At 34.9% G+C, this 15,717-nt stretch overlaps 1 protein-coding gene across 4 annotated transcripts in view; it reads right to left on the bottom strand.

The window, feature by feature from the left end:
* The window catches only part of ARMC2 (armadillo repeat containing 2), an 81,111-nt gene that overhangs the window by 49,406 nt on the left and 15,988 nt on the right, over positions 1 to 15,717 (bottom strand). For 3 of the 4 annotated variants that reach the window (XM_018917649.3, XM_050973132.1, XM_018917640.3), the window contains 5 exons: positions 11,682 to 11,752; positions 8,073 to 8,165; positions 5,068 to 5,246; positions 3,656 to 3,758; positions 962 to 1,182 (listed from right to left, as the gene is read on the bottom strand). In XM_018917649.3, the coding sequence (XP_018773194.3) occupies positions 962 to 1,182; positions 3,656 to 3,758; positions 5,068 to 5,246; positions 8,073 to 8,165; positions 11,682 to 11,752 (667 nt within the window). The remainder of the gene's footprint in view (positions 1 to 961; positions 1,183 to 3,655; positions 3,759 to 5,067; positions 5,247 to 8,072; positions 8,166 to 11,681; positions 11,753 to 15,717) is intronic. The other variant, XM_018917652.3, reaches the window with a different exon arrangement.

A 15,717-nucleotide genomic window follows, 5' to 3' on the forward strand; every position in this document is an offset into this window, starting at 1 on the left:
ATTACTAAGACTAAAAAAATCAGACAAAAATCAACAATAGTTATATGATGATGTAGGCTATCTGTTTTCTCATATAATTTCAAGAAGTAAAAAACCCTGTGCTTATAAATTAGAAGAGAATTAAAGAAATCTGGCATAATTAGCTGACAAACCTAGTGCAAACACTACCTCAGAAAATGTATTTTCCTATGAAGTACCTGAAAGTTTACAATTCAACTATTCACTAAACATTACATCAGTAACTTCCAAACAAATACCAGGAATCTACCTGGCAAATCCTTGGTAAACACAATATCCACCCCACAGTGTTTCTAATGTACATGGGTTTAAAAACTTTTAGGTACAAGGATTGGTTTTCAGAGTCACCACTTATCAAGGTGCTTTGAATGTGAAAACAGTTTTGAGCCTGCTGCCTTCAAAAGATTCAAAAAGTGTTTGCTTTTGCAACTACTTTTTCCTTGTATTACAGTTCTTCAAAAACATTTTGTCAAAGAAACATAGCTGTATTTCCCTACACATATTTAAAATACATTATTCTTGCAATAAAAAGGCATTATTCTTGTAATAAAAAAGATTTTTGTAATCTCCTAGAGTATTGCAGAACCAACTTGCATTTATTATTTGTTTCAAGAATTTAGATAGAGAACATATTTTTATCTGTTTACTACAGTATCCAGAATATTGCCAGCACAATAAAGTAGTAATGAGAAACTGGTTTATTAGGTATAAAAATATTTCTATTAACTTCAGAATTTCTAAAGCTTTTAAAAATGACTACACACAAACATCTGTGGTAATTACATTAGGTCCTGAACAACTTCATTTAACTTCTTAAAAATAAGTCTATTGAAATATAGGTAAAACTCTGTCTGTAGCTCACAGGGTTAGCTTATCTCCTCTAATTAAATTTTTAATTTGCCCTTGAAGTACATACTTTTAGAAAAAAAAAATAAATGCTAACCTGGACTAATAAGTGGCCCAACTTGGAGAAATATGTGTCATGTTCTTTTATGTTATTAATCTGCTTCATTAATTCCAGAAACATTTCAATAGCTCCTTTGCTGACCATTTTAAAACGGAGTGCTTCCTTTTCAGACATGACTTTTATAGCTGCCATGCAATAGACGAGAGCTTCATGGTTTGTTTGTAAATCTTCATTCCACAGAACCTGCAACAAATAATCTAAAAAGAAAAGCACCATTCAGAAAGTCTAATATTAAAATTAATATTGATACAATCCAGTCAATAAAGAGATTAACAACTGGAAAACACCCTCAGATTGAACTCTGACATTTCTAATAAGTGGGCTAGAAAAATTGGATATTTGGACTGAAACCAAGAAACAATTATTGATGAATAGGAGAATGAGCTCGACTTTTGTTCTCCTACACTTCAAGAACCAATGTAAGCTGTAAACACATAGAAGGAATCATTGAAATTCTCAGTCAAGATGCAAAAGTGATTGTGTGTGCCTGGAATTTTGTGTACTTCCCACTGCTTCATTAAAAATCAAATATCTTAAAGCATCTCAAATAGAGCATTAAAAGGCACAGGGGCCTAATTCAACTCTCTCATTTGAAATCTGTTCATAGTCTTTTTAGATTTATTTTCTATGTAGGTAAAGTTGACATAGAAGTTTTGTTTTTCGCAACCACTGCCAGACATCTGAAATGTTAAAATTTGCGTTAACACACGGCCAAGGTATCTTTTGCAGTCAAATTGAGACATTCTGAATTTAGTGGGGTATCTTAAACAAATGAGTAATCCTAACCAACATTATACTTTTAAACTTCTAGTAACTGATTCAAAGAGATATTTATTTCTGCTTCCCACCTTCCATTCAGTTCCAGCTGAAAAAAACATTTTCCTGTATCATTAAACTGAAGAAATTTAAAAATTTTTTCTGCCTCAACTAAAGCTGTGGGAAATGGTGTATATATGCATATATATTTATATATGAATGAAGTACACACTGTAGTTTCTTGTCCAAACTCCTACCCTCACCAATTAAATCACTTGGGTTGTGGCAATGTGAGAACTCAGTTGCAGGTTCCTGCTCTGCACAGTATCAAACAGGGTCTTGAACAGTATTGTCCATTCTGGGATGAAAGATCAACTTATTTCTTCTACTGGAGCTGCTGCACTGCACATAAATAGTTTACAGGGACAGAAGAGGAAAAAAAAAAAAAAGAATCTGTAACCCTGACTGTAACAGGGACCTGGGCAGTTGTGATGATAGGCCAGGGTCATGTCTTCTTCTGGGAAAAGGTGGGTCCAAAACACAAGAATGAATAAACAAATAAAACAACGCCTACCAATGCTCTTTCCTTCACTAGTTTTTAAAATACAGGGAAAGAAGAGCAAGTGAAAGAAAAGTGAATGAGGATGAAAATTAGAGAAAAATGCAACTTGTTCAAAAGTTGTGTATGATGCTGATCTCTACAAAACTACTTTTCAGTATCCAAAGTCAACCTTGTTCTGCTTCCTGAGAGTCCTTTCCTTACCACCTGAAAGGCGTGTCTTCATTTCTGACAACTGTGTACTAAACTCTAAGACCATGAATACTCTCAACTATTTAAGCAAATATACACATATGCCTTAACCAATACAGATGCAGTAACTGCTGGCAAGATCAAGGCCTACATTAATAAAACATATTAAAGTTTTAATGAAAGGAATGACTTTCAATCAATACTGAGTATCATTTGCACACTTTAATTTTCTTCATATTTCTCATATTTGCAAGGGGTGGGGAGGTGTGCATGACACAAACACTGTTACAAACACAAAAGATCTCAGAGCCATTACTGACAGCTCTGCAAAACCATTGGCTCAATGTGAAGCAGCAGCTATAAAAAATATTAAAAACCCAATGACTATTTTCAAGATCCTCCCTAATGATGGCCAAGACCAGAGTCAGCATTATCTCATTTCTATAAATTTGGTGCAGACACAGCTTGAATTCTATAAATAGTTTTGTTTCATAAATCTCAAGAAAGATCTACTGGAGTTTGAGAAGGTACAGAGAAGGACTTATAAAACAAATGAATGACACAATATCTGCTCAAAGAGCCAAGAGGCTGAGATGCCCCAGTCTTGAAATGGAGAAGACAGAGATATGTGATGAGACTGCTTTTTAAAAAATCCTGAAGGTGAAAGGTAAACTGACTGTACAAACTATTATAAATCCTGCAAAACTACAAGCAGGGGTATAAAGGAAAATATACAGATTTAAAACAGCACACAGAGAATTTCTGGAAATTGTTCTATGACATCATAGAGGGAGACAGAATCAGAAAATGCAAAAAGGCAAATGAATGAACAAAAGACGTATAAACAGAAACTAAAATGGGATTAGGCAGGAATGCACGATCTAAGGTCTCTAACAGAACAGAACAGTTCTGGATGGTGGAGGAGTGCTGGGAAACAGATCACAGAAAACACACAGGCTCCTGTGCTCCCCCTAAACAGCATTCCCCATCCCCATTGCTACTTAGACACAGAATACTGGACTAGACCAACCATTAGTTTGACTTAGGCAGGCAATTTTTAGTCTTTCTTCAGAATTTTTAATTCCGAAAATGTTTTTTCAAAGATGAACAACTTTAACTGTTGAATTTCAACATCTCACTTACAGACAAGAAAGAATACATACCCAATAGTGTATCATTTTGAATGATGAAATAATTATTTTCGTTCCTACAAATTTTAAATGCTAGCTTGCAAACACTAAGAAGATTTTTTCCATCTACTTTCATCTGCAAAGAAATTAAAAGACATAAAATCACAACTCAAATCTGCATGCAAATATGCACCTAACATTCTACAAGTTCAGACACCATGGCAAGCTTGTATTCTCACAGAATTATTAAATTACAGCTGAAATCCTAACAATACATTGAAACAAACTGAAGATGTATGCAGAATTAAAGGAAACTGAAATAACCTGAAACTTGGGTATTTTAAACTCTATTTAGCAAACTGTGCTGGCTTTAAAATAACAGGTTTTAACTTTTAATGTATTAATATAAACAGGTAGTATATCAATAACTTACAGGATTTTTTCTCCAATTCCCTTAGAAAGAAATTCTGTATGGAAATCAGTGGCTTGGCATCTATGGCCTTACCACAAAGACCTCCAGTACAACAGTACATGTCATAATGAAATTTACTCTCAGCTATCAGAAAACATGATCTTATGATGAGAAATTGTGAAACGGAAGTAAAGGTGGTAAAAATACAATGACATCTCTCTTCCTTTTCTCTGCATTTCAAGGGCAATTTCTTCAAGGTTCATGCTTTTTGAAAGATTACACAGAAAAATGTCTGTAAAGGAACCTTTCTTTTTGAAAAGCACCACTTAACATCTCTGTGGTATCTGAGTATGTAACTGCATCCTCTCAATAACATAACTTACACTACCTTATAGGAGAACATGACTCCCTCAACACACATACATTACTCAGATGCCTACAACACAATGTTTGTGGGCATCCTTTCACCAGTGACTGTCCATACATGCTTTGTAGAACATGAACAGAAGTTCTGAAGCACAAATTTTAACTGAGAGTTTTAACCAGAAATATTAAAGCAAAAGATTATTTACATTCACTCACCTTCAAAAAAAAAAAAAAAAAAGTCCATTTTGGTATTTTCAGAACAAGATCAAGATATTCTTCAAAAACAAAGCTTCATTCCCATGTGTACATTTTATAATCACTGAGTTTTTTAAATCCCTGCATGTGTATCACAGTTTAGAACACTGTATCTTTTCCATGCCTATACAATATTCCTGCCACCATACACCAACTATTCTATTTGTACCCCTCCTTCCTCCCTGAGATGAAACTTCTCTGCCGAAAATAAGCTACAAGTGCTGATGTAGATGGATGGCAGACTAGTATCCCTGTGGTAGCAAACTGAACTTAGGAAAGGGTTAGTTTAAACACAGTTTACAAGTATGAAATGAAAAATTACATGCAAGTTGTAATTCAGGATTTTGACATTTGACAATTTTCACATTTGACAATTTTCACATTCTACCAAAGAGCATTTCAAAACACTTACAGCCAGAATAATCTTTGCCAGCTTCAGGGAAAGTGGATCTGAATCAATGTCTACAAGTTTATATAATGTCTTCAGAAGGATGTTTCTTCTTTTAAATCTTTTTCCAAGCATATTTCCATCACCCAATGCTTGATGGAGCTTGGTACAAGTTAGACAAAGGTGTTCTATATTGTCTTCTCCTTGAAGGGTGTAGGAAAGGAGACAAAAAAAAAAAAAAAAAACCCTAATTATCAGTGCCACTTTATCCAGAGCATCTCAACACATGAAGACACAAAAGAACAAAATAAAGAACAGGTTGTGCAACAACAAAAATAAGTCACAAAATAAATGTCTTCACATGATAATGTGATCCCCAGAAATAATTTTATTCTGCTTTGTCAAAAAAAGGACACAAAAGCTGAGAAATGATTGAGCCAAAATAATACCTAGAGCTAAAATGAAACTCACCTTTGATGCTTAATAATCAGATTGACCAAATGTCTACCAGGAAACTGTGTCTCTGAAAACATTTTTTAAAGCACTCCACCAAACATTAGATGTGAAAAAGGGATCATTAAGGAGGATTTTTCTCCCCACATACGTAACTTTACACATAAAACCACGCTGGGCTTTACAAGTGAATGTAAAAACTTGCTAGAACTCTTCAATGTAGAGGTGCAAGACATATTTGAGTGGAATGTTGTCCTATTGACAAAAAAGTGAACTACTTCCTCACTCAAGTCCCTGAGACTCTGTTTAAAATATACAAAAATCAAACAGAATTGCAAAAACTGCATCTCAACACAACGCATAATGTACATGTTTACTTTACAGAGAAAAGGAGAAGTCTTGTCTATTTTTAAAATTGAACAGTGAGATTTTTAAAGATTTTCTTACATTTGCTTTTGTCCATAAGGTGACACTTACAAAGCCCCACGTAAATCCACTTGAACTGGCTGTATAATTTACAGCCTGAATTTACTCAGGGTGTACTTCACCGCTGAAATAAAGTCATATTCAAGGAGGCAAAGCACTTGTGATGAAATATGTCTGAGGCCCCTACCCTATAGGCAGGGACTGATCTGATTTAAGGACTGATCTCTCAGGCTGAGAAGTGCCTGGAAGCTCTCCATTTGCAATCACCACACCCAAGGAACAGCAATGGCTATTCCATTTCTACTCCCATCATGACAGAAAATTTTACAAAATTTAGCATGATTCTAAATGCTCTGCTCCAGTAAGCTGTTAAACAGAAGTGGCAAGGAACGAAAACTGAAAGGTCTTACACTCCATTTCATCAAAATTGACAAAAAAATTATTCATCACTCATCCCATGGGTAATTTTAAAGTTTAACCACCTGAGTATTGGAATGTAACAAAATAAATTATTTGTTCCTCTAGAAAAAGAGACTAGGGTTTTTTTTGTCATATTATAAACAACTCAAGCACATCATATTCAGAAGAATTTAGGCAATAAATAAGTTCCAGGTTAACTTCAGATTTGTTTTTGCATGGAAAGGCTTCTGCAAATGTTTTGCATGAGGAAGGTGAAGAAAAAGGCTTCTCTATTAATATATGAAAAATAAAACGCAACCTATGTTAATGTGCAGGGAATTAGTTAAAAGGTATGAAGCAAATGACTGCACACAAAATTAAAAAATACTAAATTACCAACAGACCCACTCAAAGCATTTCAATTATGGAATTCTAATATTCCTAAGAATTATGCAGTAAACAGTCTAAAGAAAGCAATATACCACACAGTTGCAGGAGGCAATGATGCAATTCAGTTACAATTTGTGTTATTATTCAAGAAGTAGCAAAACTCAGGTCATAAGGTATATGTAGTACTACATTCAATCAACTGGTGAGAAATAATCAGTAGATAATGTCATCTATTTTTAAAAAACTAAGCCATAATCAGGTTTTTATAAAAGCTAGAAAAACCCCGATACACTAACCAAATCAAGTGAAGACTGAGAAAAAGGGGCATGTAAACTGATTTTCCTTAGCTACATTCATGACAAGGGAAAGACATGATTAGATTTTACCTCTAAATTTTATTTTGCTTACAAATAAAGAATATCTCCCCATGCAAAACTGTAACTCAGTGGCTGATATTTGACAATCTTGGCATTAAGCAAGGAAAATGTGAAGTTAGCTGTTTTCAAATTTCCTGATCACTGTTTTCTGTACATCAGTGACAGACATGGGAATGAGAATCCTGTCTTTTTTAAACAATTACAAATATCGGGAATCACTTAGCAGTGTACAGGTGCTTCATACTCATAAACATTTGAAAAACTATGCAAAATAAGTTCTAATCTGTACCATGCTATCACAAACACTGGTAAAGATCCTGTAAAACTGAATTACTTGTAAAAACAAATCTACTTTCTATATTCCCACCATTCAAATAAATACAATGTCTAAAGAAGGCAACTGAACAACTTTTTCAATGCAAAATGGATCCCAGCGTTTAACCTTTCAAGCTATACTTAATTTACTCAATTTTGCTTCAGTATTCTGAGTCATTACATACTTTTCTGGCACATCTAACACTTTAATCACAAGTGGAAATTTTCATTCAGATTTCCTTAGTTTTTTAAAATGGATTGAGACCTTCAATACAGTCTATGGTTAAAGCAGTGAATCTGTGCAGTACTTATTCTTAAAATTATTAGCTCAACATTGACTGCTAAGCTGGCAGAGCTATGCTGTCTAAAATAAGGTAATTTAATCAGACAAGATCTTCTCTAAACCAGTTCTGGGTTTTTCACAGGATCACAGAATGGGTAAGGTTGGAAATGACCTGTGAAAAGTCATCTGGTACAATCCCTGTGCTCAAGCAGGGCCACCTAGACTGCCCAGGCCAGTTTTACACTGTGAAGTCACTGAACATATGAAAGCATAAAAGACCACATACCCCAATTACTGTTATTATTTATAGTAAAACAAAAATGAGTCCTATGCTTCCTGCAAGAAACAGTACAGAAAACACACCCTTTCAGAGCAGTGTTACCGACTTTTTTCCAGTTCATGCAGAATTGGTAGAATCCTTGTATGCCAAAAGAAATCTTCCTCTTCCCATTCATTTATTCTTGTTTCATCCTTTAAGCCTTCAAAATACATTCAAAACAAAAGAACACATTCAGTGAAGGTTTCACTTTCTACAGAGATAAAGAACTACAAATATTTTATTCATTAGTCAGAAAAAATCTTAAAATGTCACGTTTTGCTATATGCTGGGTTATTCTATGAATTAAATATTTTCTTTCTATTTACATGTTCTCAAAAATAAACATTTCAAACAAAACTAGATGGATAAGTGGTTTGATACGTAAAGCTGTATTGTAAAGCTTTTGTTTGCTGACATTAATGTTTCATTTGATCACTGAATTGGAAGGTAATGACTACTTAAACATCCAAGTGTCCTAGTATTTCTCAGGTCTGTGTTCACGTGACAGCTTATTATTTGTTAAAAAAATGCATACTACAAACAATCCTCTAGGATTGTAGAATTTTATCTAGTACATATGCATGATACTACACTAAGCTTGATTAACTGACTGGTCAGTTAGGGAAAAGTCCTGTTAGTTATTACATCCTGTTAGCAATTGTAACTACTTCATGCAATTAGTTTTGCGAACCTCACGACCAAACTTTGATAAAATCCATGTTTATTCCTATTCTTCATTGCATTCAGCAGTTTGTCACACGGCAACCTCTGAAATGAGTAATAAACTATAGCTATGTGAAAGATATTTTGCCTCCAAAAACAAGACAGAAATCTTGAAGACAACCAACTCCCACTGTTCTTGGCCACCCTCAGCCAAATACCCCCGTGACTCAGAAAAAGCTACTTTCCACGATCAGAAACCTTGTCCACTTCACAAAGAGAGTTTTTAAAAATACTTAAGCTTTTTATACTTGGCTTCAAAAAGAAAATTTAAAAAAAAAAAAAAAATAACACAGACACCAAGGCAAAAACTGGCAGACCTAAAAACCAGCGGACTAGAATTTTTCTGGGAACAAGACTTGGGCCACTACAAGTGTTGTGAAACTCAACACTTACAAGGGGCGTGTAGGCATGTGTTTGGAGTTCAAGACTGGGTTAAGCTCTTTATCTTGCAAGCAAGCAAAGTTGTTATAAAGACAGGGTCTGGTTTGTTGATTTGTTTTGTTTTGAGGTTTTTTTAAAGGGAAATAAAAGTCACACAACTCTATTAAATAAGAAAGCCACTAAGACTTAATTATACACATTTCTTTAAGTCATGGATTTGTCTGAAAATGTCTCTTGTTGTCCATTACTAGCTCTTGCATTTAAAGGACAATGTGAATTCCTAACTGAAATATGAAGGAACACAAAAACGACTATACTACCCGAGAACACCAATAATAAGAGGTTTGCATCACAAGAACAGTATCTCAGACCTTAAAATAGTGACTGTGTACTGGCATTACTTGGAACAGTAAAACAACTTAAAACTTCATATTTTAAACACCTGCTCTTTAGAAAATAACCAAAATACTAGTTTTTTTTTCTTAGATGTCTACCTACATCTTACACACAATCTACCAAATAGACCTATTTCAAAAGATTATAAAAATGCTGCTATTTCATAAGCAATACACTATATTTGTTATATATATAATATATAAGTACAGATTATTAGCAAATATTTATATTCTTATTATTTTGCATGGCATTTTTATTTTCTAGATCAAATGAGTTGACAGCCTTATTTAAATTGATGAGTAGCCTAATTAATAAAACACTATGCAGTGTCTGCAATGAAGTGAAAATTCTGCTCTGGATAATGTAAAAGTACAGCTGAAATGAGAACACTACAGTAGTGTGCACACTTCCTTCCTGCCACAAAACCCACATATTGACTCAATTATTTCTTTTATTTTCTATCTGTAGCTACCTCTCCTAAACTGAAAGATGGAACTGACTTCTTAACTACACATATACTTAACTTCATTAGTCAAGAAATAGAAAACTTCAGGCATGCATTTGCAGATAGAGACAAACTTCACACTTTAAAAAAATATTAACAAATCCATTTAATTTTCAGTTCAGAATGAAAAGAACAGATGCTTTTTTGTACTGCTCTGTTTCACTTGTCTCATATTCATCAGAAGAATACAGCAAACTGAAAGTCATAATGGCATAATTTTTAAAAAAATAATTATACCTTATATCTAAATAAGGTACACCTTATATCTAAATATAATTATCTCTTAGACCTAAATAAAAAAGAAGATAATCAGCTTTTACTAAACAAGTAAGAATGACGAGACAATACACGACTACAAAGTAAAGCAACATTACTCAATTTTATGTGTCTCAGTCCTGGGAGATTTTTTTTTAGCTGCTGATGAAAAGTTAGGGTACTAGCTATATTTAAAATATTGCAGAAGCTGTTCAGAACTTTCTAATAGAGCAAACCACAATTCAACAGAAAAAAAACTCAAGGCAAAAGAATGCAGCAAGTTCAAGTTGGTTGCCTCCGTTTTTCCTAGGTCTTAACCACTGCTTTGCATTCTGGTCAAAAAAAAAAAAAAATCACTAATCAGTCTACATTTATTGGTTGCTGTTTTTAGCATGTAAATACAAGAGCCTTAGCAACACTGAGCTTTGAAAAGCTGAGTACTGCCTGACTTATGTTTAGCCTTTTCACTGAATTCTGAGTGGCCACAAATAGATCAATACTAAAACAGTCTACCTCCTCTCTAAAATGTCAAAGCATAAACACAATTCATATCAGAAAATAGAAATAATTTGTAAATGAACACTCCACCCAGAATCCCATTGCAGAGAAGAAATGATTGAGAATTCCTGGTGCTATCTCCCTCTTTACTGTGGGATAAAAGATGAAGCATGCACCAACTAAGGAAGCTACATAATGTTAAAAAAAGAGACTTCAAAAGAAACAATCTTAAAAACACACTTTATATTTTCAGTAACACCAATAAAATAGCACAAACAAATTAAAAGGCTTGTAAGTGTACTAACTTGCATGACATGGTAAATACTCTCTGCTCCTCATAAAGAATCAAGAGCAGAGCACAGTACAGCTTTTGCCAGAATGATCTAGAATAACAGAATTTCTCAGTTCTAGAAAAATAGTAATAAAGCACAATAATAGCACAGTAGAAACTTCAGATTTCCATACTAGACTCTGAAATACGTGCTTGTGATGTATGAAATGTGCCAGCTATGAGGAAATATTAAAAACTGTTATGTAAAATTAGCAAAATGCATCCCTACACAGCAATCCAAAATCTGTTTCTTCAGATAATACAAGCTGGCATAATTTTATTAGTTTCTGTGCAACTGTGACAGATTACAAAAAGTGATGGGCAAATAAGGTGTTAATGGATTGGCAAATTCTTAAGCCTAGATATGGGAAAAGCAAGATAAAAAATACCAACAGATATTTAGAGTGAAGATCTCTTGAATATTGTTTCTCTTCACTAAGAACAGTAAGAAAACCCAATATATCTAGAAAACCAAAAAATATTGTTCAGTGAATAATAAAGAACAATACTGGCAAATCACGAGAATTACATTATTTCTATTTGACTGTATTTCACATTTTTTGAATGGATATTGAAATCCCTTGTACCTGTTACTCTTCTCTTCTGTCCTGAAGTCCTCAGCTGTGATGACTTTTTGCCAGGCTCTTCCATCTGGTCACTAAAAGATGCAGTATGAACACACAAAAGCGTTATCAGAAGACTGTGCTCAAAATGCTTGTTCTTTCACATGCATTGAGTTGTGCATATTAATAACTAATTGGAAAAGATGATGTTATTTTACTAAGTTAGTAAATTAGCTGTTCATTAAAAATTACATATAAATACAACCTCCTCCCATATGTATTACAGAAAGCTCCTTCAGAAATACTGACATATTCACACCACAAGAGGTCACCATTATGGAACACAAAAACTAAACATTTCTGCTTGCTCAATAAAATGAAAGATGAACCAAACTAAATTCAGAAAGATAAAATTTCTATTTTACCATCAGCTTCATTAAATGAATATAAAACTCAACTAGCTTAAAAATGTAAGTTCGTGCATTCACATGGACAGTATTTTTTTTCCGACAGGATTAACACTTTTATAATATTTAATGAGAAGACCTTTCAGAGAAACAAACACCTGAGTAACCTTTAAAGCATATATTAGAATTTCTCTGAGTGCCAGTGAATTATTGCTAACTGTGTAGTAGTCACTAGTTCTGTCAGTACAACAGGTATGTTGCCATTTCTATTGTTTTACAAAGTAATGCCATAATTCCTGCTGATTTTATGGTCAGTCTTTCTTTGGACAGAGGAAACTACTACATACATCTAGAATAAATTTATTTATTTATTCTGTTTGCCTAGCTACACACTCAAGCAGCACTGATCTAAAAGAAATATACAAGATGTAGACTCTCTGCTATCAAACTGGAATCTTTTCTCCTGTACTAAAGAGGAAAGTCTTAATCTATGCTTTGCATTCTCAATGTATGTCTAATTTAACACTTCTTATTCCATTTAAAGTTCGTGTACCAATACAACCTAATCTCCTGAACTCCATTCTGAAGATGACAGTAGTCTGTTAGCAACTTTATTTCAATTTATTTTAAACTAGGTAATTTAGTTACTCTAAGGCTTAAAACTAAACTGTTGTTTAAGGAGTTTGCTGGATTGGTGCCTAAATCCTATCTGTCAGTCCAGACAGAAGATGTAAGTCATCCTGTCAACAGATGGAGACAGAATAAAAGAGAAAGCTCTTGCAAGATCAGTTCCCTGCAAAAGGGACTGGATAGCTCAGTGTGATCAGTGAGAAATTTCCCAAGCAATCACATTACAGAGGACCAGTTGCTTCATTATGGCTAACAGTGAATAGTGCTTTATTTTTACAGCATGAGGATTCAAGTGTTCCAAAATCCAAATGCTTACACAAACAACCTTGAAATTATTTCAGCTCACATACAGCAATTTCTACTCCTCTAGGGAAACAATATTTTATAAAGTAATAAAGACAAGTGCTTGCCTCTCTAAAGCTCTCTGACAAGACTAAGAAAGAAGGGGCTTAGAGCACACGACAGACAGTTCAATGTATTGGAAGAAACAAGAATTTGATTCCATTTCTGTGAATGCCTTGTCCTACAAACTTTAAAAGTTTCAAAAATGTTTCTACAAGTTTCAGTCATGTTTGAAATCAAGACTACAACTTGAAAGGACACGGGATAAGCAAGAAAACAACTTCAGTCATGGTATACTAAACATAGCTATGTTCAGAAATCGGTACCTTCAGAATTTGTGTAGGCATGATGATCCTACATGCCTTTATGAATAAGGATGTTTGAATTCGCTTTCCTCAGAGGAAGAGTTTTGTAACTATATCCTGTCTGTGTCTCTTCCCTGAAAATGTAAATCCAGGATGAATCCAAGAAACTCAACAAAGAAAATACTATGAGTTTTGTTGGAAGCAAAAACAGATTAATATAAAAAGCCACTGAAGCAAAGGATGAGTTAACTCACCAGAGAGAAACACCACATGTGTGAGATGCAGAGTAAGACCACGTCAAATGTGCACGAAAAGAAGTTGGGCTGGAATCTGTTGTTTTTTAAACACCAGTATCAACACCAGTATCACCAGTTTAGAGACTTAAATTAATAGGAAAACAGAAAAATTGTTCTGTGAATACCAGCAGTACAACCATCTATGCTTTTGGGAAACATCCTCTTAAGTCACCCAAACTTCCATTATTTTCAGAAAATGAATACCCTGAATACCTATATAATTGGGAATGGTTCATGGGCAGGCTTATCTTTAGGGAATATGTACAATTTAGGAATTCTGTGAGAGATTTAAAAATCCCTTTATGTGTCTTTACCACTCTGCCAACTTCATTTAAGTTACACAGACTTGGTTTGTCATCTTCACATTTTCATTTAGGATTAAAATTTAAATACAAGTATCTTATTAAGAACAATGCAGTTAAAATATAATCAACCTATTATAAAAAATAAAGTCACCTACTACTGAAGGGAACTGGCTTGTCAAGAGAGTGGTTGCCTTGGAAACAAAGTCAATTGGCAGAAATCTGATCGTCTGATAAGGGCCTCATCAAGAAATCAACTGACAGAGGCTCTGATGATTTACAGAAGAAAAGGAACTTGGCAACTAGATCATTTTTGTCCTTCTCATATAAAAGAAATCATAGTAGCCTCAATGAAGAGCACTGCTTTCTTGAATGTACACACAGTGTGAGGACTTCCAAAAGGAAAGTGAGCCAGTTCTGGAGTAGTGTGGTGAGGTGGGTTGACCTTAGACAGATGTCGGGTGCCCAGTGACACCACTCTTTTCAGTCCCCCCCCCTCAGCAGGACCGAGAGTAGAAACAAGATAGAGAAAAACCCACGGGCCCAGACAAAACCAGTTTATTAAAGCAAAAGCAAAGGCCACTTGCAGAAGCAAAGAAAACCAAAAGATTTATGCTCAACTTCCTACCAAAAGCAATGTCTAGCCATTTCCAAGGAAGTAGGGCTTGAGTATGCTCTGGAGTGATTGCTCTGGAGGACAAACCTCATAATAATAAATGCCCTCTCACTTCCTTTGTCTTAACTTTCATTGCTGAGCAGACATCATACATTGTGGAATCCCTTTAGTCAGTCTTGTCTAGCTGTCTTGGTTATGTCCCCTCAAAACAACTTGCCCACCCCAAGCCTTCTGGTGCCAGGCTGAAGTTGAAGAGCCAGTGCTGATGTTGTGGAGCACTGCTCAGCAGTAGCCAACTGCTGGTGTGTTATCAACAACACCCTTCAATGCCAAGTACAGCACTGTGAGGGCTGCTCCAGGGAAAATCAACTCCATCTCAGCCAGACCCAATACATGTTCAGTATTTTCCCCTGGTGAAAAAATGGATAATTAAGTGAAAGCTGCATTTATTAAGCAATTTCGCATGTTTAGAAATTTACTTGCTTGTTCTTGCCATGAGCCTCTTGTTTAAAGTAAACCTGCAAACTCTCACCCTTCCATGGTATTCTTGGGAAAACTAAATTTCTATGAACTATATCCCAGAGGCAAAGAAATGAACGAGTAATCTCCAAAGAAGCTGCACACAACAGCAAGGTTTGAATCAAAAGTGTGAAAGTAAGATCCCAATGAAGGAACAGTGCTTGGGCTCCTTCCTCATACAGCACCTTAAACATCTGAGAATCTGACCACCTCCCTGCCTGCTAAGCAGTCTGGCATTGGGCCTGAATTTTGACTCACACTGTCCCACAGATTTAGACCCTTATCATCACCACTGCTACAGTTTTGGCCCAGGAAAGGTGATACTTCCCTTGACAAATGCCTGAGCACAGGGCACAGATAAGTAGAGGCAGGGACATTCCCAGACACTACCTTGTGTGTATTAAAAATAGTTTCATTGTATTGATATAACCTATGACACTGCAGATAGCCCCCAAGCCAGAGACTTATTCCTTTGTTTAATTAATTATTGGTAGAGATGTATGTATGGTACCCCTGATTGTTTAGTTGCCAGTTAAGAGGGACACATGGTCTAATACTAACAAGTTAATTCTTCTCTGCAGAATTGTGCCTATCAAGCACCTGTGGTCAGTGAGATAGCAAAGCTCAACTAGAACAAAAAGAG

This window comes from Serinus canaria, chromosome 3 (genome assembly GCF_022539315.1).
Source record: "Serinus canaria isolate serCan28SL12 chromosome 3, serCan2020, whole genome shotgun sequence".
Classification (NCBI taxonomy): domain Eukaryota; kingdom Metazoa; phylum Chordata; class Aves; order Passeriformes; family Fringillidae; genus Serinus; species Serinus canaria.